At 40.8% G+C, this 24,222-nt stretch overlaps 1 protein-coding gene across 1 annotated transcript; it reads left to right on the top strand.

The window, feature by feature from the left end:
• Positions 1-1,831: 1,831 nt before the first annotated feature.
• LOC140478591 (vomeronasal type-2 receptor 1-like) lies at positions 1,832-23,787 on the top strand. Its single transcript, XM_072571814.1, has 7 exons — positions 1,832-2,073; positions 5,316-5,607; positions 7,555-7,930; positions 8,006-8,388; positions 10,853-11,080; positions 20,104-20,178; positions 23,761-23,787. Exons 1-7 carry the CDS (start codon positions 1,832-1,834, stop codon positions 23,785-23,787), a joined length of 1,623 nt encoding a protein of 540 aa, XP_072427915.1.
• The last annotated feature ends 435 nt before the right edge of the window (positions 23,788-24,222 follow it).

Here is a 24,222-nt window from a genome sequence, read left to right on the forward strand (position 1 = left end):
TCCCGAATGATCCGAAGTTCATCCAGTTCCCTAACACGGTCTTGGAGGAGTGAGAGTTGGGTGCACTTCTGCAGATGTACTTGGATGGGAGACTAATGTTGTCCCTCACATCAAACATCATGCAGGAGGAACATTCCTCTCCCTGCACTGCCATTCCAGCTAGACCCCTTATCAGAAAGTACAAAAGAAGAGAAGCTTACTTGATGTGTCCCTGGTGTTTAAAGTTAGAGGAGGTGGTTGGATGGGCAGCCCTACAAAGGTAAGGTCTCGGGTTTAGAAAACACTCACATATCTAGCTGGACGGAAGTAAAAATTGTCCTTCCTTTTCCAGAAAACTCTGCTCTCTAGTGTCAAATGTAAAAGCTCAAATCAGTGACTCACTGCTCCGACAGGCCCCTGGTCCAAACTTTTGTCCTTCGAATTGTTGCTGCTGCTGCTGAAAAACAGAAAAATGGGTTTAGGGTTGTGTCACTGAGGCGCAACATCAAAATAGGACCTAGCCGGGGCCAAATCATCAAATCATCAAATCTTGGGGTAACACCAACTGTAAAGTTGCAGGAACAGGAAGTGAAAGCAACCCAAGTGATTCTCTGGCTGTGGCTAGACATATAAAGATGGATTAGTGGTGCTGGAAGAGCACAGCAGTTCAGGCAGCATCCAAATAGCTTCGAAATCAACGTTTCGGGCAAAAGCCCTTCATCAGGAATAAAGATGGAGCCAAGTGAAAGTGGTCCTAACCAGATGGGTGATAATAGGGAGACATTGGAGGTGAATGATCTGTGATAAACTTTGTCAAAGGCTGCAGATACATTGAGAAGCATTGGAAAAACATATTTGCCTATTTCTATTCTATTTCTATTTCTATTCTATTTCTATTTCAATCAGTCTAAATAACAATAATGGTTTTATGCCCACATGGCAAATGGAATCCATTTTCTTGAGCACAATTGCTTAGAACCAATGGCAGAAGGATACAACATCACTGAAACTACATTTGGACATAATGTCCTGCAACACCTCCTGCCTTGTGCCAGAAACATTGAAGAGCTTTTCCTTAAAACTGCTGTCCTGAGTATCAAATACTAAAATCCGTTGCTCAGTAGGTGTGCAATTGCTTCAGAATGAACAGATTATGGGTAAAAACCCAAATCCAGGGTCTTTAGCATCAATATTTAAGCTGACATTCAAGGCATAATGAACCACAATGTGATGCAAGTGCCAGTTGGTGAATAGGTTTGGTATTTCTAACTTTTTAAGTCAAAGCAATGTCTTTAGTTTGCATTTAGTCCTTTTTGCTCTCTTTTATTTAAAAAATAATATTTTGTTAAGTATAAGATTCGTATAAGTGAAAAGAGCAATTAATTCTTCAAGTATAAGAACCAACAATACTACAATAATGAGTTAATGAGTTAAATGAAATTCAGTAGTTTTGATAATATTTTTGAGGTATTGCTGCTGCAGTATGTGGAAGCTATTGGACACCACCTGGAGTGAGCACCATTACTGTACATAACTGCAGCTTAAAATATTTCACACACCTCTGATTAGAAAATATGATCAGGGACAAGAGAATCTAACTGCAGGTGAGGCAGGTGAAGCAACCCATGGAGTAGCATCCAAGGAGCTTCTGCCACTACAATTATCCAACAGTTATGAGGTTCTTGCAAGCTCTGTGGATGAGAGCAGGAACTGCAGAGAGAATGAGTGAACTGACAATGGTATTGTGATGCAGGGAGAGGAAAGTTGGGGGAGGAAATAGGAATGTAGTAGTGGCAGGTGACAGTATAATTAAGGGCATAGATATTGTTCTCTGTAACTGTGAGTGTAAGTCATGAAGATTGTGTGCCTCCCTTGCACCATTATTGAGGACATCACTTCAGAGCTGGAGAGCAACGTGGGATGGGAAGGGAGAGTCTCAGTTTCCATCATCCACATTGGTATCAACAGCATTGACAGGGCTAGAAAGGCGGTTCTGCTGAAAGAATTTGAACAGTCAGAAAATAAGTTAAAAGGCAGAATGTCCAAAGTAATTATCTCAGGTTTGCTAACTGAGCCATTGGCAAAAATAATGAGGTAAATCCACTTCTGAGAACGCAGTACAGAAATATTGGTGTGGGAGGAATGGGTTTCTGTTCATAGAGCATTTGTAACAGTACTGGGATGGAATAAGCTTTACTTGAAACATGCTGGGACTGGTGTCCTGGCAAATCAGATAATGAGGGTTGCAGTGAGGTGTTTAATAAATAGAAAGGGGAGGAAAGGCTTCTGGAGAGGAGATGCATACATGATTTGGTTGCATTGCAAGGCAGCTGTTTAGGAAATTATACAAAGTTGGACAGGAAGGAACAGAGCTAGCAGACAAAAAACTAGGAACCAGTATGGTCACAGGTTGAAAGAAATGTTAAAAAAATCAAAATTAATGCCACTTCATTTAAGTCACAAAGCATTCTGGAATAATAGCACAAATAGTTGTAAATGGATATTATCATATATCCAATGCAGAGACATTGCTACAAAACGATCTGTAGCTGGGAGCTAAGTATTTAAGCGTTTGTAAATATTTGAAAGGACAGTCAAGAAGGGTGATGGGTAGTTTTGTTAGTACAAGATTAAATAACATGATAACAAAAAATAATCTTGGTTTGTTTGATGTAGAATCCATATGGATAAAAGAAATAAAAGAAAAAGACGACACTAGCAGGAGTAGTCTATAGGTCCCCTAACAGCAGTTATACTGTCAGTCAGAAAATAAATCAATAGATAATTAGGATATGTATGAAAGACAGTACAATAGTCAAGGAAGAATTCCATTTCCACATAGTTTGGAAAATTGAATTGGCATAAGTAGGCATGAAGAAGAATTCATGGAGTGTATTTGGGACAGTTTTCTAGAACAATATGTTATGGATACAAATAGGGATCAAACTATTTTGCATCTGGTAATGTATTATGTAAGATCTGAGAGTAAAACATCTCCCCTAGGAAATAGCAACCATGAAATGGTACAATTTAACATTGAGATTGAGAGTAAGTAAATTAGGTTGGAAACAACTGTGCTAAAATTAAATAAGGGAAATTACAAAGTAATGAGTGCAATTTTGACTAGATTGGACTGGGAAAGGGGTTGATGAACACTGACAGACATTTAAGAAAATCATTAATGCCTTCCAACAAAAGTATATCCCAGTGTGGAAGAAGGATTCTAGCTTAGGGATAAACAAACCATGATTAACCAAGGAAGTTAACAATAACATTAAATTAAAAGAAAAAATAGCCATGTGGCAAAAATTAGTGGTAAGCCAAATGATTGGGAATATTTTGAAAAGCAACAAAAGATGACAAAAAAAAAGAAAAATAAAATGGCTTGAAAAAGGTGGAAGTGAAGACTGCAGATGCTGGAAACCGGATAAAGGGCTTTTGCCTGAAACGTCGATTTTCCTGCTCAGCGGATGCTGCCTGACCTGCTGTGCTTTTCCAGCACCAACCTAATCTAGACCCTTGAAAAAGGTGGAGTTGACTCCCAACACACTCTTTCCATCAAGATCATGATGACTGGCCAGAAACGTAACCGGACTACTCATGTAAATATTGTAGCTACAAGAACAGTTCAGAACATTTCTGAGGTAGGTAGCCCATCTCCAGACACCCTAAAACCTATCTACTATTTAGTGGTCACAACGATTCATCACTATTGTGATGGTGTTGCCATTGTGCTCAGCTATGTATTAAGGAGGAAAGATCCAGACCTTTGGGAGCAACTGGTTCCGAAGATTCAGATTATTTCCTTTTCAAAAATACTCTTCTGTCTAGCAACCAATAAGGTAAATTGAATTTCTGCTTCCTGGTTCTTCATATTAATACTTACCATCAAAGAAGAAAACAGGAAATGACATCATCAAAAAAAGTAAACCTACTTCGCAAATTATGTCAAATGCATGAGTTATTTACCAAAATAATTTGTGTTTCTATGTCTATCATAGAGTCATAGAGATGTACAACATGGAAATAGACTCTTTGGTCCAACCCGTCCATGCCAATCTAGTCCCACCTGCCAGCACCCGGCCCATATCCCTCCAAACCCTTCCTATTAAGTTAGATATATTGGAAGAACAATCCTTATTGTGGGCAGCACGGTGGCTAGCACTGCTGCCTCACAGCACCAGAGACCTGGGTTCAATTCCCACCTCAGGCAACTGTACATGTGGAGTTTGCACATTCTCTCTGTGTGGGTTTACACCGGGTGCTCTGGTTTCCTCCCACAACACAAAAAATGTGCAGGTTAGGTGAGTTGGCCATGCTAAATTGCCTGTAGTGTTAAGTGAAGGGGTAAATGTAGGTGGGTGGGTTGCTCTTCAAAGGGTCGGTGTGAACTTGTTGGGCCGAAGGGCCTGTTTCCACACTGTAAGTAATCTAGTCTTATATTACTACTTATCATAACAGTTCCCTGAAATTGTTTTCCAACACTAATTACATTCCAAAGACTTCCTACCAAATTCTACCAGAAACTCCAACATGTATAGAGTGAGTGAAGTCTTTCTCAACGTGTTATTGAGAACTCAAAGGGACTGTGAGAGGAAATGCCATGGTATAGTCCAAACTGACTGAACACAGAGAAAGGAAGAGCTTCACAAAAAAGACAGGGGTCAGAGATTCTAAGAGTGTGGGAGAGGCTGGTTGGAAGAAGATGCTATTACCAATGTGGATAATTTACAATGAGTGTAGACTTCGTTTTTCTCTAAACTAATTCTAAATTTATTTCAGATAGACTGAAATTCACATATGAACCAGTAAAATAATAAGTTGCAACATTTATGTTTTTTCTCCAGATAACACGTAGTCAATCCAATAGCTTATGCTTTTTTTATGAATGGGAATTGTGATTGTATAAATGTATGTGCTCAGAATGTCTTTGTGGGCGGCACGGTGACACAGTGGTTAGCACTGCTGCCTCACAGCGCCAGAGACCCGGGTTCAATTCCCGCCTCAGGTGACTGACTGTGTGGAGTTTGCACGTTCTCCCCGTGTCTGCGTGGGGTTTCCTCCAGGTGCTCCGGTTTCCTCCCACACTCCAAAGATGTGCAGGTCAGGTGAATTGGCCATGCTAAATTGCCCGTAGTGTTAGGTAAGGGGTAAATGTAGGGGTATGGGTAGGTTATGCTTCGGCGGGTCGGTGTGGACTTGTTGGGCCGAAGGGACTGTTTCCACACTGTAAGTAATCTAATCTTGCTGGTATACATAGTACATGAAAGACTCTGCTACATAAATACATTTGTTTATGTGATTTTTCAGATTCAGAACATTTGTGTTTCCCACAGTTTTAATCTGAGAGCATTTCGCTGGGCTCAGTTGATGATTTTTGCTATTGAAGAAATTAATAATGACCCATTACTTCTTCCCAATATCACTCTGGGGTATAAGATTTACGATTCCTGTACCACTCCAGTGTTGGCTCTTAGAGCAGCCCTGACAATCCTTAATGGTCAAGATGAAAATGTTACACTTTTGAAATGCCATGGAGGTTCTTCAGTGCATGCACTTATTGCTGATGCTGGCTCAACGCAATCCATAGCAATCGCCAGAACAGTGGGGATATTTGGAATACCAATGGTAAGTTGCAAAATATTTAACATGAAGCTGTTATAAACTTTCTCAGTAGCATGGAGATCAAGGATAGCAATGGTACTTCAAGGTTGAGGCAAGTACTTTTTTGTTGATCAGAACTTTCAAAGGATATGGAGCAAAGACCGTTAAATAGAGCTGAGGAGGAGATAAATTTAATGTCAAGTAGGCATAAAAGTTTGTGTGGACTTCTGTTTTCACATCCATAAGTCACTCTGAGCCATACTGACAAAGAAACATCCAGTTTGATCACTAGTTTGAGTTATGTTAATCAAGCTGCACTTGAGCAATGCAAAAGGTTTTGCAATTATCATTCCAGCATGAGATTATAAAAATAAATATTGCTCAGAGATGGAGCATGGGTCTTGTTAGCAGGATGTATGATCTTATATGGGAGGGATGGGATTCAGTCTCATAGCCAGCACATACACCATTTCAAAAGAACGCATCAAAGTGTCACAAGCTGAGATATTATAGATAGAGTCATAGAGAGGTACAGCATGGAAACAGACCCTTCGGTCCAACCCGTCCATGCCGACCAGATATCCCAACCCAGTCTAGTCCCACCTGCCAGCATCTGGCCCATATCCCTCCAAACCCTTCCTATTCATATACTCATCTAAATGCCTCTTAAATGTTGTAATTGTACCAGCCTCCACCACTTCCTCTGGCAGCTCATTCCATACACGTACCACCCTCTGCGTGAAAAAGTTGCCCCTTAGGTCTCTTTCTAATTTGGAGCTGTATTTTCACAAGTGGTGGAAGAGAACATGAAAAAAGAAAACCCTTCATCAAATCTGTGAAATTGAATGTAGAAAGATTTAATTAGATCAATTCTGCATTCTACATTGTTCTCGCAATATTGCCCTTTAGTATCTGCACAATAATGAATACTTAAAACCAAGAGATGAAAATATTTGTGAAATATGTTTGGCCCTTTATGTGCAATGGGTTCAGGGACAATATGAAATAGCACTGAAGTGATCTGATTTTATCCCTCCACCCTGGAGGCTTCCTGCCTATATTCCTGATAAAGGGCTTTTGCCTGAAACGTCTATTTTCCTGCTCCTCGAATGCTGCCTGACCTGCTGTGCTTTTCCAGCACCACTCTGATCTGTATTCAAGCTGCATACAGAGAAATTGGATGAATGGCTTCCCTCTTAAGAGTTCTATGTGAAATTGCTTTGATGCAATTCTTAGTTCCAGTTCATAGTTTCAGCCTATAGTCCAAATTGGCAACAGTTGCTAATTTCACTCATTTTCTGCAACTGGAAACAAAACAGATCAGACTCGTTTGAATTGCCGTAGAGGTATTGTTAGGTCAAAGCTTTACTTTGTAGCTAACCTGAGATCTTGTCACTTCCATTTTGAAACAATAAAAGTAAATTATGTCCTTGTACTAGCATACATTTCTTAATTCCTGAAACAACTGCTAAAACTGTACAATTTAAATAGATGACAGTCTTCAAATTACTGTAATCAATCATACTGGCCAATATCTGAAAGCATTCTTTTAATATTCATATCTTTATTACTTAGCATTGATTGTGGTCTTCAATAAATTAAGGAGTGGACTGCTAAATGAGAACATTGTCTTGATTTGCAAATTTGGCCAAATGTAAGGTTCACAAACGTTAAGAATGTGTATGCGAACTAATCTGCAAGGAATAATATAATGAGATTTCGTCTTCCAACCTGAGTATAAACTGATATTGTGCATCAGGCACCCATTACAGAAACCCACTTGATTCTCCTTTCTCCTGAAACCAGTGGAAACTGGCGTGGATGAGGTGGCAAATCTTTAATGCAATTTTGAGCTGTGGCAGTAAATTGAAAATCTATCCCTTACCTTCTTGAATAGACATTTTAAAAGACAGACTTCCTAATCACAACAAAAGTACTGTATTAAAATGTCTCTTTTTGATATTTTGACAGGTTAGTTACTTTTCTTCGTGCACGTGTTTGAGCAATAAAAAGCAATTCCCAACCTTTTTCCGAACTGTACCCAGTGATTATTTCCAAGTCACAGCATTTGTGCAGCTTGTGAAACATTTTGGTTGGACTTGGTTGGCAGTGTTTGGATCCAATGATGATTATGGACACTTGGGAATTTTGACCTTTGTGGAACAAGTCACAAAAGTTGGAGTCTGTGTTGCTTTCTCTGACTTTCTCCCCAAAGTGTATGACAGGGAGAAAATCCTGCATCCAGTCAAGCTCATTAAATCGTTGAATGTCAAAGTTATTCTCGCCTTTGTTCCTGAGATAGATCTGAGCTTCTTAATGGAGGAACTTGTGCGGCAGAATGTCACTGGATTGCAATGGTTGGCTAGTGAAGGCTGGAGCACTGCAGCACTGCTCTCTACAGCAGGCAATTCTGAAACTTTGTGTGGGACGTTGGGTTGGGCAATTCGTAGGGCTTATACTCCTGGTATGAAACAGTTCCTGGTCAGGCTCCATCCACCCAAGTACCCAGGCAATGTATATATTAAGCAGTTTTGGGAAGCTGTGTTTCATTGTACGTGGACACCATACAACAACACAGAAGAAATAAGGATGGGGCCTTCAAAACAAAAGTGCCCTGGGCAAGAAAACTTAAAAGACGTCCGTACCATATTCACTGATGAATCACAACTGAGAGTTTCCTACAATACATATAGAGCTGTTTATGCTGTGGCCCATTCTATCCATAACTTAATGCTGTGCAAAAAGGGCCAAGGGCCATTTATCAATAAAGCACATCCAGACATTTCAAACCTTAAATCATGGCAGGTAAGTGGTCTATCAATAAAAATTGCATCTTAAAGCACTTAGTATTCAAATCACATGACAATAAATTTAGACTCAATGCACTTGATGAGAATGACTTGTCAGATAATCCCACACAATAGGCAATAGCATGTGTAATCGTGATCATCGCAACTAAATGCAATTCAAATAAGGTTGTTGCGATAGAAACAAATATAAATTGTGAAGATAAATTGTTTTCACACCAGGTCTCAGTCAAATCCATGCATTCACTTTTTTGAATTGATCTCCCATCGTGTAGTTTGCAATCTGACAATCTGCTATTTGAATGAATAAGAACAAAAAAAATGTATTTTTCTGTAAGGGGAGTGAAGCTTGATTGATTCTAAATAATATAAGTATATATATTGTCCTTCTGATGATTCATTAAGCCAAGATATATCTGACCTCTCATGTGAACATGAAAGATCCCATGACACTCTTAATTCTTCGAGTATGGAACATGTATAACCTATGACAGATATCTAAAACAAATTGAGTCATACAGTCCTAGAGATGTACAGCATGGAAACAGACCCTTTGGTCCAACACATCCATGCTAACCAGATAATCTAACCTAACCTAGTCCCATTTGGGAGCACTTGGCCCATATCCCTCTCAATACTTCCTTTTCATATATGCATCCAGATGCCTTTTAAATTCTATAATTATACCAGCCTTCATCACTTCCTCTGGCAGCTCATTCTTTGCACACACCACCCTCTATGTGAAAATGTTGCCTCTTATGTCTCTTTTAAATTTTCCCCTCTCACCTGAAACCTATGCCTTCTGGTTCTGGACTCCCCCTACCCCAGGGAAAAGACTTTGCTTATTTACCCTATTTATACCCCTCATGATTTTATAAACCTCTATAACATCACCCCTCAGCCTCTGACGCTCCAGGGAAAACAGCCACAGCCTATTCAGCCTCTCCTTTTGGCTCAAATCCTCCAACACTGGCAACATCCTTATAAATCTTTTCTGAACTCTTTCAAGTTTCACAACATCCTTCTGATAGGAGGGGTCCAGAACTGCACACAGTATTCCAAAACTGGCTGTGATTACTATCTGAGGAAGCTCACTGTGCTCAATTTGACTTTCTTATTTCTTACATTACAAATCAGATTACAGTTTTGAAATGTTCTGGTCTTGTGATAATTGGTACAGAAAAGGAAAGATTTCTTTATTATGGAAGCCAGATTAGATTCTCTACAGTGTGGAAACAGGCCCTTCAGCCCAACAAGTCCATACCGACCCTCCAAAGAGTAATCCACCCAGACTCATTTCCCCTCTGATTAATGCACCTAACACTATGGGCAATTTAGCATGGCTAATTCACCTGGCCTGCACATCTTTGGACTGTGGGAGGAAACCAGAACACCCAGAGGAAACCCATGCAGACATGTGGAGAATGTGCAAATTCTACACAGACAGTCACTCAAGGCTGGAATCGAACCCGGATCCCTGGTGCTGTGAGGTAGCAGTGCTAACCACTGAGCCATTGTGCCACTCCAGATACCATGAGTTTTCCACTTTTTTTTCTGAATTTAGCAGGAAACATTTGATTTTTCTTTTCATAGAATGAAACAAGTATTTTGTATCCATTTTCAAATGTGGTGCTTTAAATAAAATAGATACATTTAAAACATTTTAAATTTTCTAATTTAGGATTTTCTGTTACGATACTTAACTTTTGGATTGAAACCAATATCAGTGGAACATGAAGGCAAGTAACTGGCAGCATATAAATTGGAGGCAAAATTCCATTCAAAAACAAAATGTATATGAAAATTTTGAATGTTTCCAAAACGAATTTTAAAAAGTCTGAGGATATTCCCCCTCAACCCAGATTAATAATTTTAGCACTTGGCTTTCATGCATTTCAGAATGAAAAATGGGACTGGCTTTTGGAATTGTGTCGTATTTCAAAAAAAAGAACCTGCATTTTTACTGTAGGCTGTTCATGCCAACAATGTACAATTGAAGCATAGCTATTTATATAGACAATATGGCAGCCAATATGCACAGCAATCTCCCACAAAGTGTAATAGAATAAATTATTTGATCACCTGTTTTTGACATGGATTGAGGAATAAATATTGCCATGATACCCAGCCAACTCACTGTACTTATCCAACTGTACAATATGATCAATTATTTCCATTTGAAAGGGCAGAAGACTCCTTGGTTTACTTCCTCATTTAAAAGATGGCACCAAAAAGAGTGCTGCACTCCCTCAATACAATACTCAATACTGGAGCATCAGATGAAGTCATGTGGTCAAGTTCTGGAGAGGGGCTTTACTCCATGGACTTATGTCAATAAATAAATGACACCTATGACTATTTCAGATGTACGAGTCAGTGGCAGCCTTACAGGAGTTTCATGTTGACTTTAAATACTGGCTATAAGTATAACAGGAAGCATATTCTCTGATTTCTAAACAAAGGTCCTGCATTACTTAAAGGAAGTTAACTTTACAACTACGCTTGGAGATGAAGTGAGATTCAATGCCAATGGTGATCCTCTTGCAGCCTATGATCTCTTGAATTGGCAGGTGGACTCAAATGGGAACATTAAGTACGTTAAAGTTGGCCAGTACATTGCATCTGCTGAGACTGAGAACCAACTGGTGATACAGGAGGATGCTATAATCTGGAATGGAGGACAGAAAATGGTAAGGAATGAAGGAAAATTAAGGTTCATACCTTTTTTCGTGCAGCTGAAAGTTTCAGTGGCCAAAACATCATCAAAGATATACAGATCATCTCAGCAAATTCTACATCCTCTTCCATCATTGTGATTAACATCATGAAACAAACAAGCAAAGATGGGCATGGAGAGTGGGAGTAGGTGATTGTATATTCTTATCAGGTTGAGAGGTGTCTATCAGAAAGAAGACACAAAACTTCAAGGAGATAAAAAGGCAAAAGAGAAAGATTTGGAAGATGTACAGAGTGGTATTATGTAAGATCTTGACAATGCCCTATGTTGTAAAACAAGCAGTAGTGAGTTGACAGCCCATTTTACTTGTCTCTCTACTTTGGTGGAACTAAGAGTGATAATGATAGGTAGCCTGCCAACTCATGAATCACTGTTTCAATTATCACATGCAGCCAACTCTACACACAGTGAGAAATTGAAATAAGATGAATCCGAACAAAGGATTCATGCAAATAGAGTAATCAAAAGAGATTTTGATTAATCAGTTTCTGGTATTTCTGATATTGTGATTCTATTTAAATGTTAAACACTTGTGGCCATAATGGAGACGTGGGTTTCACAGGGGGATGAATGGTTATTAGATGTTCCAGGGTTTAGAACATTTAAAAACAGGGAGGGTGGAAAAAGGGGAGGAGGTGTAGCATTGTTAATCAGAGAGTGCATCACAGCTACAGAAACAAAGATTGTTGAGGAAGGCTTGTCTATTGAGTCAGTATAGGTGGAAGTTAGGAACAGCAAGGGATCAGCCACCTCATTGAGGGCTTTCTACAGATCCCCTAAGAGTAGTAGAGAGATTGAAGTTCTCAAAAGCTGGCAGATTTTGGAAAAGTGCAGATGTAGCAGGGCTGTTGTTATGGGTGATTTCCACTTTCCCAATATCAACTGGAACCTCCTTAGTGAAGATGGTTTGGATGGAGCCTTTATTGTCAGGTGTGTTCAGGAGGGGTTCCTTACTCAGTATGTAGACAGACCAACGAGGGGAGAGACCATTTTGGATTTGGTGTTCGGCAACGAACTAGGACAGGTGTCAGATCTTGGGATGGGAGAACACTTTGGTGACAGTGACCACAACTGCTTCACATTTACCATCGCTTTAGAGATGGAAAGGAGCAGTTACCGAGGGAAGATATTTAATTGGGGAAAAGGAAATTATGACTCTATCAGACAGGAGTTGGGAAGTACAGACTGGGAGCAATTGTTCCACAGAAATGGCACAGCAGACATGTGGAGACTATTTAAGGAGCAGTTGTTGTGAGTGATGCACAAATTTGTTCCTCTGAGACAGGTAAGAAGAGGTAAAATTAAGGAACCTTGGATGATGAGAACAGAGGAGCTTCTCGTCAAAAGGAAGAAGGCAGCTTATGTGAGGTGGATGAGCCAAGGATCTATCACAGCTTTAGAGGATTACAGGCTTGCTAGAAAGGTGCTCAGAAATAGACTGAGGAGAGTCAGGAGGGAGCACGAGAAAGGCTTGGCAGGAAGGATTAGAGAGAACCCAAAGGCATTTTATTCATATGTGAAGAATAAGAGAATGATCAGGGAGAAGGTAGGGAAAATCAAGGATAGCATAGGGAACTTGTGCGTGGAGTCTAAGCAGATAGGGGAAGCCCTACATGAGTTTTTTGCTTCGGTTTTCACGAAGGAAAGACACCTTACTGTGAATGAGAAGTTTGAGGAGCAGGGATACAGGCTTAATCAGATCAAGATTTATAAAGTTGATGTGCTCGAAATTTTGGCAAACATTAAGATTGATAAGTCCCCAGGGCCAGATCAGATTTATCCTAGGCTGCTCTGGGAAGTGAGAAAGGAGTTGCTACGCCACTGGAGAAGATCTTTGTTTCCTCACTTTTCACGGGAATCATACAGAAGGATTGGAAGGAGGTGAATGTTGTTTCTCTTTTTAAGAATTCATGGCAATTACAGACCAGTCAGTCTTACATCTGTGGTCAGCAAGGTTTTGGTAAAAATACATAGAGATAGGATTTATGACTATTTGGAAAAGCATAGCATGATTAAAGACAGACAGCATGGCTGTGTGAGGGGCAGGTCATGCCTAACTAATCTTATTGAGTTCTTTGAGGAGGTGACAAGACAGGTCGACAAAGGTCGAGCGGTGGATGTGGTGTACATGGACTTCAGCAAGGCATTTGGTAAGGTTCCCCATGGTAGGTTCATTCATAAAGTCAGGAAGTATGGGATACAAGAAGATTTGGTTTTCTTGATTCAGAACTGGTTGGCTTACAGAAGGCAGAGAGTGGTTGTAGATGGGAAGTATTCTGCCTGGAGGTCAGTGTCGAGTGGTGTCCTGCAGGGCTCTGTTCTTGGGCCTCTGCTCTTTGTACTTTTTTAAGAATGACTTGGATGATGAGATTGAGGGGTGCGTTAGTAAATTTGCAGATGACACAAAGGTTGGAGGTGCCATTGATAGTATCGGTGGTTATTGCAGGCTGAAGCATGACATAGACAGGACGAAGAGCTGGCCTGAGAAATGGCAGATGGGGTTCAACCTGGAAAAAAGCAAAGTGGTGCATTTTGGAAGGTTGAACTTGAATGCTAAATATAGGGTTAAAGACAGGATTCTTGGCAGTGTGGAGGAACAGAGAGATCTTGGTGTTCAAGCACATAGATCCCTCAAAGTTGCCACACAAGTGGATAGGGTTGTTAAGAAAGCATATGGTGTTTTTGCTTTCATTAATGGGGGATTGAGTTTAAGAGCCACGAGGTTTTGCTAGAGCTCTACAAGTCCCTGGTGAGACCACACTTCGAATATTGTGTCCAGTTCTGATTGCCCTACTATAGGAAAGATACAGAGGCTTTGTAGAGGGTGCAAAGAAGGTATACCAGGATGCTACCTGGACTGGAGGGCTTGCCTTTCAAGAGAGGTTGACTAAGCTTGGACTTTTCTCTTTGGAGAGAAGGAGGAAGAAAGGTGACCTGATTGAGGTATACAAGGTAATGAGAGGCATGGATAGAGTTAATAGCCAGACACCTTTCCCTAGAGCAGGATTGATTGGCATGAGGGGTCATAGTTTTAAGATATTAGAAGGAAGGCATAGAGGGGACGTCAGAGGAAGGTTCTTTACGCAGAGAGTTGTGAATGCATGAAATGCATCACCAGCAGTGATGGTGGAAGCAGCGTCATTAGGGACATTTAAGCAACTGCTGGACATGCACATGATAGCAGTGAATTGAGAGGTGTGTAGGTTAAGTTATTTTATTTTACATTAGGATTAATGCTCGGCACAACATCATGGGCCAAAGGGCCTGTTCTGTGCTGTACTTTTCAATGTTCTACGTTTTAATCGGAAAAATACAACAGTCAATGCATTCTGTATTAATGTATCCATTATCAGTTTAATTTTGTTCACATGACAGGCTTTAGATCAAATCTCATTATTTTCTCAGGAGGTTAAACAAATGCAATTCATAAATTATGACCTCCTGAATAATGCACCCGAGTAATGAAATAGAAAGTTATTGCTCTTTTCCTATCCAGGTCAAGTCACAGTGCAGTGAAACTTGTTTACCTGGAACAAGAAAAGGAATCAGACCTGGACAGCCAATTTGTTGCTTTGATTGTATACCTTGTGCTGAAGGTGAAATTAGCAATGAAACTGGTATGTATATCTATTTGCCTTCATTTCTCTGTTTTTACATATAATTCATCTATTTACACATTTGTGTCTACTTATCTCATCTTTATCTATCTGGCTAACTATGAAATTGAGGACAAGCTATTAAGAGATTAATTTATCTCATGATGGCTATTCAGATCAGTTAGTTGTGATTTTAAAGAGTGCTTTATGGCAGCATCACAATATGTTGACTGTCATGTCAGTATAATATTCATTCTCCTTTTTATAAAAACTGTAAGTGAGAAATTGGATTTGGGAAAACACAGCACAAATGACCAAAATTTGTCATTTCAAAAAAAATGCTCATGGTTGTGGGCATCACTGGCTAGGCCAGCATTTAGTACCAAGTTCTAATTATCCCAAAGAAAGTGTTGGTGAGTTTCCTCCTTAGACAACTGTAGAGACATCCACATTGCTGTTAGGAAGGGACTTGCAGGATTTTGAACCTCTAACAGTACGGTATGTGGCAGGTGGTGATATGCGCATGCATCTGCTGCCCTGTCCTTCTGGATAGCAAAGGTCATGAGTTTAAAAATTGCTACTGAAGGAGCTTTGATGAGTTGCTGCAATGCATCTTGTAGATGGTACATACTGCAGATCACAGTACATTGGTAGTGAAGGGAAATTGATGGGTGACAATCAAGTGGTTGCTTTGTCCTGCATGATGTCAAGTTTCCTGAGTGTTCTTGGAGCTGCACTCATTCAGACTGTTGGGAATTATTCCATCATCCTCCTCAGCTGTGTTTTTAAGATGGCAGATAAAATACTGAGGGCGCAAAAATGAGTTACTCACCACAGAATTCCTAGCCTATGACCCGCCATTGTAGCCACAGTATTTCTATGACTGGTCCAGTTCAGTTTGACAGTTTGAATTTTAAGGGTTGATGGTTCTTTATTAGAGATAGCTATGGCATTGGTCTAGTATAAATACTGCCTGCCACTTACCAGCCTAACCTGGAAGTTTACCAGGTCTTGCTACATAGAAACACATACTGCTTATTTGAGGAGCTGTGAATGGGTCTGAACATTGCACAATCATTAGCAAACATTGCCACATCTGGTCTTCTGATCAAGGGAATATAACTGATGAAGTACCTGAAAACCTTTGGACCTGGGTCATAGGAACTCTTGTAGAAATGTTCTGGACTAATTTACACACTGCTTGACATGTTTTTTCCCATTACTCCCAAATGCAATGTGCAATAATATGTATCAACACAAGAAATTCATAGCTGATTGTGCACAATGAGGCTTGGCCAGGTGCCCAGATTGCCATTAGATTATTGAAACAACTAATCTTGAGAGAAGACTTTGCCTGATTGTTAGCTCTGGATTTTTGATTTCTTTGTTAAGTGCATAATGTTTATAACATCAGATATTTGCAATTTCTAAAACCAAAGCTTTAGAGGGTCTGGATGATTTACACTTCTGTTGGCCTGTAGTAAAAAGCTTTCTTATTTAGAAAATGAAAGGTTATCAATGAATGACAGTTCTATTTAAAGATGTTTTGCCATTCTAATGTCACCATCAAATACATTGGTTCCACCCAGTGTTTAGTGGATAAATGTATAAGGAAGTGTCATATCTTAGTATGGGGGCATGAAAGGCATGAGGGTGGCTGGTGTACAAGTCACACGAGGGTCTTGAGGGGTTTGGTGTTTCAGTAAAAGGGCATCAGGTAACATGGATACAGCATAGGGAGCCTGTGGAAATGAGGAGTTCTGGGGATGAGGGCACGGAAGTTTTACATTTTCCATTATGGCTGGGATGATGTCGCACACCACCAGAATTGACTTTTTAACAATTTTCCTAAACATCCTGCTGCCCCTTTGTCCGCCTCTGTATTCTTTCTATCGTTACCTTTCCTGGATCTGCTCTACCTAACCCAACTTTGGGGCTGTTTCACCTGATTATCATAAATCATGACAGGAAATCAGGATTTTTGAATTGGACGTGTCGCCTTTTTTTTAGAACATAAAGCCGAGTAGCCAGACTAGGCAAATCACCCCTTGAGCCTGCTCTGTCATTTGATACAACCATGGCTTGTCTCATTTCTGCCCAAAATCCACTTTCCTATCTGCTCTCCACAATCCTTCAACCTATTACTAATAAAAAAATCTTTCTCCTCTTTGTATTTATTTAATGTACCAGTGCCACTCATCCACAGACTCTATCAACAAACACATTGACCTGGACCCAATATACCGGCCACTACAGCGGACAGCTGGAACTGACAACCGGAAGCGGCAGAGACAGGCCACTATAAATGCTGGAGGAAACATCACAGAAGCGCTTCACAGGAGGCTCCCAAGCACTGAGGATGTCACCCTAGACAGGGGACGAAACGTTTGCAAGACAAATTCCCAGCTCGGCAAACAGAACCACAACAGTAAATATAATATATTTGGATTTACAAAACTATTTAATAAGATGCCACAAAATATGCTACTTATGAGCCCTTAGTTTTGGGACAATTATATGAATGTGAATCGAGAATTGGTTGACGAATAGAAGACAGAGAGTTGAGATAAAAGGGACACTTTCAAGATGGCAATCTATAGTTAGTGGAGTGCATCAGGTAATTAGTGCTTCGGCCACAGTTATATATTATGTTATATATTAATGACTTGGATGATAGAAGCCAAGATTGCAGATGACATGAAAATAGGTGGTAAAAAAGGAGGGGGGGGTGGGGGGGTGGGGGAATGGCGTTGCTAATTAGAAATAGTATAATGGCTGCAGAAAGGCAGTTCGAGGATGATCTGCCTCTGGAGGTAGTATGGGCTGAAGTCAGAAATAGGAAAGGAGCAGTCACCTTGTTGGGTGTTTACTATAGGCCCCCCAATAGCAGCAGAGATGTGGAGAAACAGATTGGGAAACAGATTTTGGAAAGGTGCAGAAGCCACAGGGTAGTAGTCATGGGCAATTTCAACTTCCCAAATATTGATTGGAAGCTCTTTAGATCAAGTAGATTGGACGGGGCGGTGTTTGTGCAGTGTGTCAAGGAAGCCTTTCTAACTCATTATGTAGATTGTCTGACCAGAGGGGAGCCATATTGGATTTGGTACTTGGTAACGAACCTGGGGACAAGTGATGGGCTTGTTAGTGGGTGAACATTTTGATGATGGTGACCACAATTCCGTGACATTCACCTTGGTTATGGAGAGAGATAGGTGTGTGCAACAGGGTAGGTTTTACAATTGGAGGAAGGGTAAATATGATGCTGCAAGACAGGATCTGAGGAGCATAAATTGGGAGCACAGGCTGTCAGGGAAGGATGTCATTGAAATGTGGAACTTTTTCAAGGAACAGATACGACGTGTCCTTAATATGTATGTGCCTGTCAGGCAGGAGAAAGATGGTCGTGTGAGGGAGCCTTGGTTGACGAGGGAGGTTGAATGTCTTGTGAGGAGGAAGAAGGAGGCTTACATAAGGTTGAGGAAACAAGGTTCAGACAGAGAATTGGAGGGATACAGGATAGCCAGGAGGGAGCTGAAGAAAGGGATTAGGAGAGCTAAGAGAGGGCATGAAAAATCTTTGGCAGGTAGGATCAAGGATAACCCCAAGGCCTTTTATGCGTATGTGAGAAACTTGAGAATGACGAGAACGAGGGTAGGTCCAATCAAGGACAGTAGTGGGAGACTGTGTATTGATAGGAGAGGTCTTGAATGAGTACTTTTCTTCAGTATTTACAAATGAGAGGGACCGTTTTGTTGAAGAGGAGAGTATGAAATGGACTGGTAAGCTAGAGGACATACTTGTTAGGAGGGAAGATGTGTTGGGCATTTTGAAAACCTTGAAGATAGACAAGTCCCCCAGGCCTGACGGCATATATCCTAGGATTATGTGGGAAGCAAGAGAGGAAACTGCAGAACTGTTGGCAATGATCTTTTCGTCTTCACTGTCAATGGGGGTGGTGCCAGGGGACTGGAGAGTGGCAAATGTTGTGCCCCTGGTCAAAAAAGGGAATAGGGATAACTCCAGGAATTACAGGCCAGTTAGTCTTACTTCAGTGGTAGGCAAAGTAATGGAAAGGGTACTGAGGGATAGGATTTATGAGTAGCTGGAAAGACACTGCTTAATTAGAGACAGCCAGCACAAATTTGTGAGGGGTAGGTCTTGCCTTACAAGTCTTATTGAATTCTTTGAGGAGGTGACCAAGCATGTGGATGAGGGTAGAGCAGTGGATGTAGTGCACATGGATTTAGTAAGGCATTGGATAGGGTTCCCCATGGTAGGCTTATGCGGAAAGTCAGGAGGCATGGTATAGTGGGAAGTTTGGCCAGTTGGATAGAGAACTGGCTAACCGGTCGAAGTCAGAGAGTGGTGGTAGATGTAAATATTCAGCCTGGAGCCCAGTTACAAGTGGAGTTCCACAGGGATCAGTTCTGGGTCCTCTGCTGTTTGTAATTCTTATTAATAACTTGGAAGAGGGAGTCGAAGGGTGGGTCAGTAAATTTGTAGAAGATACAAAGATTGGTGGAGTTGTGGATAGTGAGGAGGGCTGTTGTCGGCTGCAAAGGGACTTAGATATGATGCAGAGCTGGGCTGAGGAGTGGCAGATGGAGTTCAACCCTGTCAAGTGTGAGGTTGTCCATTTTGGAAGGACAAATAAGAATGCGGAATACAGGGTTAACAGTAGGGTTCTTAGTAAGGTGGAGGAGCAGAGGAATCTTGGGGTCTATGTTAATAGATCTTTGAAAGTTGCCATTCAGGTGGATAGAGCTTGTAAGAAGGCCTATGGTGTATTAGCATTCATTAGCAGAGGGATTGAATTCAAGAGTCGTGAGGTGATGTTGCAGCTGTACAGGACCTTGGTAAGGCCACATTTGGAGTACTGTGTGCAGTTCTGGTCGCCTCATTTTAGGAAAGATGTGGAAGCTTTGGAGAGAGTGCAGAGGAGATTTACCAGGATGTTGCCTGGAATGGAGAATAGGTCGTACGAAGATAGGTTGAGAGTGCTAGGCCTTTTCTCATTGGAACGGCGAAGGATGAGGGGTGACTTGATAGAGGTTTATAAGATAATCAGGGGAATAGAGTAGACAGTCAGAGACTTTTTCCCCGGGTACAACAGAGTGTTACAAGGGGACATAAATCTAAGGTGAAGGGTGGAAGGTATAGGGGGGATGTCAGGTGTAGGTTCTCTACCCAGAGAGTGGTGGGGGCATGGAATACACTGCCTGTGGGAGTGGCAGAGTCAGAATCATTGGTGACCTTTAAGCGGCAATTGGATAGGTACATGGATAGGTGCTTAAGCTTGGACAAATGTTCAGCACAACATCGTGGGCTGAAAGGCCTGTTCTGTGCTGTATTGTTCTATGTTCTATGCTCTATGTTCTAGGTGGGAAGGCAAGTGGTGAAGATGACTCAACGAGTTTTTGAAGGATGTAGACATGTTAAGTCAGCAAGCAAAAGCGTGAGAATATGTTCTTTGGCAAGAAGAAAAGAAGAACAGAGAATTATTTAAATGGGATAAGACTGTAGAAAACTGCATCACAGAAGGATTGAGTTGGGGGCCTCTCCTGCAAGAATCGCCAAATTAGTGAGCAAGTTTAGCAGTTAATAGGGGAAGGCAAATGGTATGTTGGTCTTCATTTCAAAGGCAATCGTGTATAAAAATAGGGAGTTCTTGCTGAAACTATACAAGGCACTAATCTTATCACATCTGGAATACTGTGAACAGTTTGATCCCCTAATCTAAGGAAAGATAAACTAGCATTGGAAGCATTCCAGGTAAGCTTCATCAGATTGAGCCTGAGTATAGAGGGATTTTCTTATGAGGAGAGTTTGAATTGGCTTAGCTTGGCTTGAAGTTGAGAATAATTACTGGAGACCTTATTAAAACATAAAAGATTCCTAGTGGGCTTGACAGGGTAGATATGCAGAGGCTGTTTTCCATTCTGGGAATGGCTAGGACCAGAGATAACCTCAGAGAAAGAGGTTAGCCATTTGAGATAGAGATGAGGGGTACTTTTTTTACTGAGAGTAATAGATCTTTAAAATCCTTTACTGCAGCAGACAGTTACGGCTAGGTCATTAAGTTTATTCAAGGCTGAGGTGGACACATTGTGAATCAGTGAGGGAATCAATTATCCATTTATCAAGTCATGTTTGAATTCAACCCTGTTTAAGGAGATTCTTTTAATTTATTTGTGGGATGTGGTGTTGATGGCTGGCCAGCATTTATTACCTGTCACTAATTCCCTTTGAGAAGGTGATGGAGAGCTGCCTTCTTGAACGTTTGCAGTCCACCTTGTTGATCCACAAGGCCATTAGGGACAGAATACCAAGACTCTGACCTAGCAATAGTGAAGGAATGACAATATATCTCCAAATCAGGATGATGAGCAGCTTGGAGGGGAACTTGAAGATGGTGTTATCTGCTGCCCTTGTCGTTCTAGATGGAAATGGTCATTGGTTTGGAAGGTACTGTCTAAAAATCTTTGGTGAATTTCTGCGGTGTGCCTTGTAAGTAGTGCATACTATTGCTTTTGAGAGTTGTTGGTGGAGTGAGTGGATGTTTGAGACTATAGTGCCAATTAAATTTCTTGATTGTTGTTGGAGCTGAACTCATCCAGGCAAATGGGGAGCATTCCATCCTGCTTCTGACTTGTGCCTTGCAGATGGTGGATAGGTGTTGGGAAGTCAGGAGGTAAGTTACTCAGTGCAGTTCCTAACCTCTAGCCTGCTATCGTGTTTATGCAAGGTTTGTGAAGGTTGGTAGCTCAGGTTGAGGTTTAGGGTGTAGGTTTGCTCGCTGAGCTGTAGGTTTGATATCCAGACGTTTCATTACCTGGCTAGGTAACATCGTCAGTGGCGACCTCCAAGTGAAGCGAAGCTGTAGTCTCCTGCTTTCTATTTATATGGTTGTCTTGGATGGGGTTCCTGGGGTCTGTGGTGATGTCATTTCCTGTTCGTTTTCTGAGGGGTTGTTAGATGGTATCTAGATCTATGTGTTTGTTTATGGCATTGTGGTTAGAGTGCCAAGCCTCTAGGAATTCTCTGGCATGTCTTTGCTTAACCTGTCCCAGGATAAATGTGTTGTCCCAGTCGAAATGGTGGTTTTTTTCATCCATGTGTAGGGCTACGAGGGAGAGAGGGTTGTGTCTTTTTGTGGCTAGCTGGTGTTCGTGTATCCTGGTGGCTAACTTTCTTCCTGTTTGTCCTACATAGTGTTTGTGGCAGTCCTTGCATGGAATTTTGTAGACAACTTGAAGAATCTCATCCTTACAGGATCCTGGTTTTACATCTACCTTCAACTGATCTGCTAAATCTGATCAACCAGTGACACCCACATGCTATGAATTAATGATAAAAAAATGAAGTTTCTCCATTCAGTTCATGGGTATGAACCTCATCAGTAAAATTAGCTTCTGGCCTGTGAATTTTGCAAGCCAGGAAAGTTTTGAAATTTCTTCAAGTCGTTCCAACTGGGAAATTTCCGGCTGTTAGATTTATGGGCAAACCCAGTAGATATGATCAAAAAGGGGGAAATGTTGGATAAAGTTGAAGATAACAGGAACTGATAAGAGACTGAACAATGGGCTGTTCCGTGAATTGAATGCGAATTCATCATGCAGGTCTGCTAAGAGCTAAAACTGCAGTAAGTCAGTAACTGCTGTCTGTAGGTGATATGGTGGCTCAGCAGTTAGCCTCACAGCACCAGGAATACAGGTTCAAATGCAACATTGGGTGACTGTCTTTGTGGAGTTTGCGCATTCTTCCCGTGTCTATGTGAGTTTCCTCCCATAACCAAAAGATGTGCATGCGAGGTGAATTGGCCATGCTAAATTGCTTTATAGAGTCTAGGGATGAGTTGACCAGGGGGGTTAGCTATGGTAAGTATAGGGTTGGGGGGCTGGGTCCAGATAGAATACTCTTCAGAGGGTTCGTACAGACACAATGAGCTGAATAGCCTTTTTTCACATTGTAGAGATTTTTGGACTAATCACCATATTGACCAATTCCAAACAATAAATATATAAGATATTTAAAGCCATGTTTAATTCTGGGATCTGAGTTGTCTAGTATTGCTATCAGCTTGGATCTTAACAACCTCTACTACATTTACCTCTCAAAACTCAATTTCAGTTTTGAAATTTTAAATTGACGTGCCACAACCTCAATAGCTTTAAGAGGATATGGTTCCAGATTTCCAATAATATATGAACAGATTCCACCTGAAAACACCCCTGAGTGATCTATCTCTAAGGATCTTTCCCCATGTTATGGACACTTACCAACAAAAAAAGTTTATTTCTATTTATTTGCTAAATCTTTTCAGCTTAAATTGGTCAATTAATCTTACATATTTGAGGGAGAACAAGCTTAGTCTGTACAACCTGTTCAAAATTTTAACCATTTTCTTGCAGAGGTACTTTAATGAGATGTACCTGCCTGGAGGAATATCTGTCATACGCTGGCATACAGTTAGGATCAATTGTCCTAATTTCCAGGATATAGACCAGTACAGAACAGAACAGGCTCTTCACCAGTTCCATGCTGACTGTAGTGAAATAATTACAGCTTTGCTAAAATTTGTGTTCTCAAAGCATTGCAAAGCAGCATTGATTGTTTATCATAACAGGTCAGACAGCATCCGTGGAGAGAGAGCAAGCAAATGTTTCAATTCTAGATGACTCTTCATAGCTGATGAAAAGTCATCTAGACTCAAAACGTTAGCTTGCCTTCTCTCCATGGATGCTGCCTGACCCACTGCAATCTCCAGCATTGATTGTTTTCAGTACAGACTTCAGCATCTGCAGTAATTTGCTCCTTGATTGTTTACCACTAGTTGCACTGTAAGTTAGTGGTGTGATTATTTCTTTGAACTATCACATGGTGTTGGAGTTCGGTTAGGAAATCCCAGATTTTGAGATAGTAATGATGATGGATCGATGGCATAGAGCAGTGAGATTGCTTTCTGATCTGGACAGACCTTGAGATGATGGCATTTGCATGATGTTGTTGTGTTTGTCTTTCTTTGCTGTAATTGCAGTGGTCCTGTGAAGTGCTGATGAGGTAAAATGCTCAAGAAAAAACTATGCTATCATTTTAAATTTACACAAGTGCAATCAGAAACACATAGATCATATACATAATGAGACAGCAGTCTCACAGTCTAAAATAATACGAAGCTGCAAGTGGACAAAAATCTTAGAACATTGCAAATTTTCTGATATTATCTCTGGACTTCCTTATTTTTAAGAACCTCCCCTTTGAAAAGGATTCAAAATTAACTTTTTGAGTCCAGTGAGCTATCAAGGAAACTTATGCCAGCAAAATGACAAGTTAGCCTAAATAACAAGTCACTGTGGTGAAAACAAAAGTCAATTCATTTTGCCTGAAATGCTTTGCAGTGTTTTTAAAAGAGGAGTGGATCATAATGAAAATGTGCACCTTCCTGGGCAGCTACAGTGCTGGTTAATGTTAATGAATTCAATGCAGAGGCAATTGTGGG

Source organism: Chiloscyllium punctatum, chromosome 6 (genome assembly GCF_047496795.1).
Source record: "Chiloscyllium punctatum isolate Juve2018m chromosome 6, sChiPun1.3, whole genome shotgun sequence".
NCBI classification, from domain to species: Eukaryota; Metazoa; Chordata; class Chondrichthyes; order Orectolobiformes; family Hemiscylliidae; genus Chiloscyllium; species Chiloscyllium punctatum.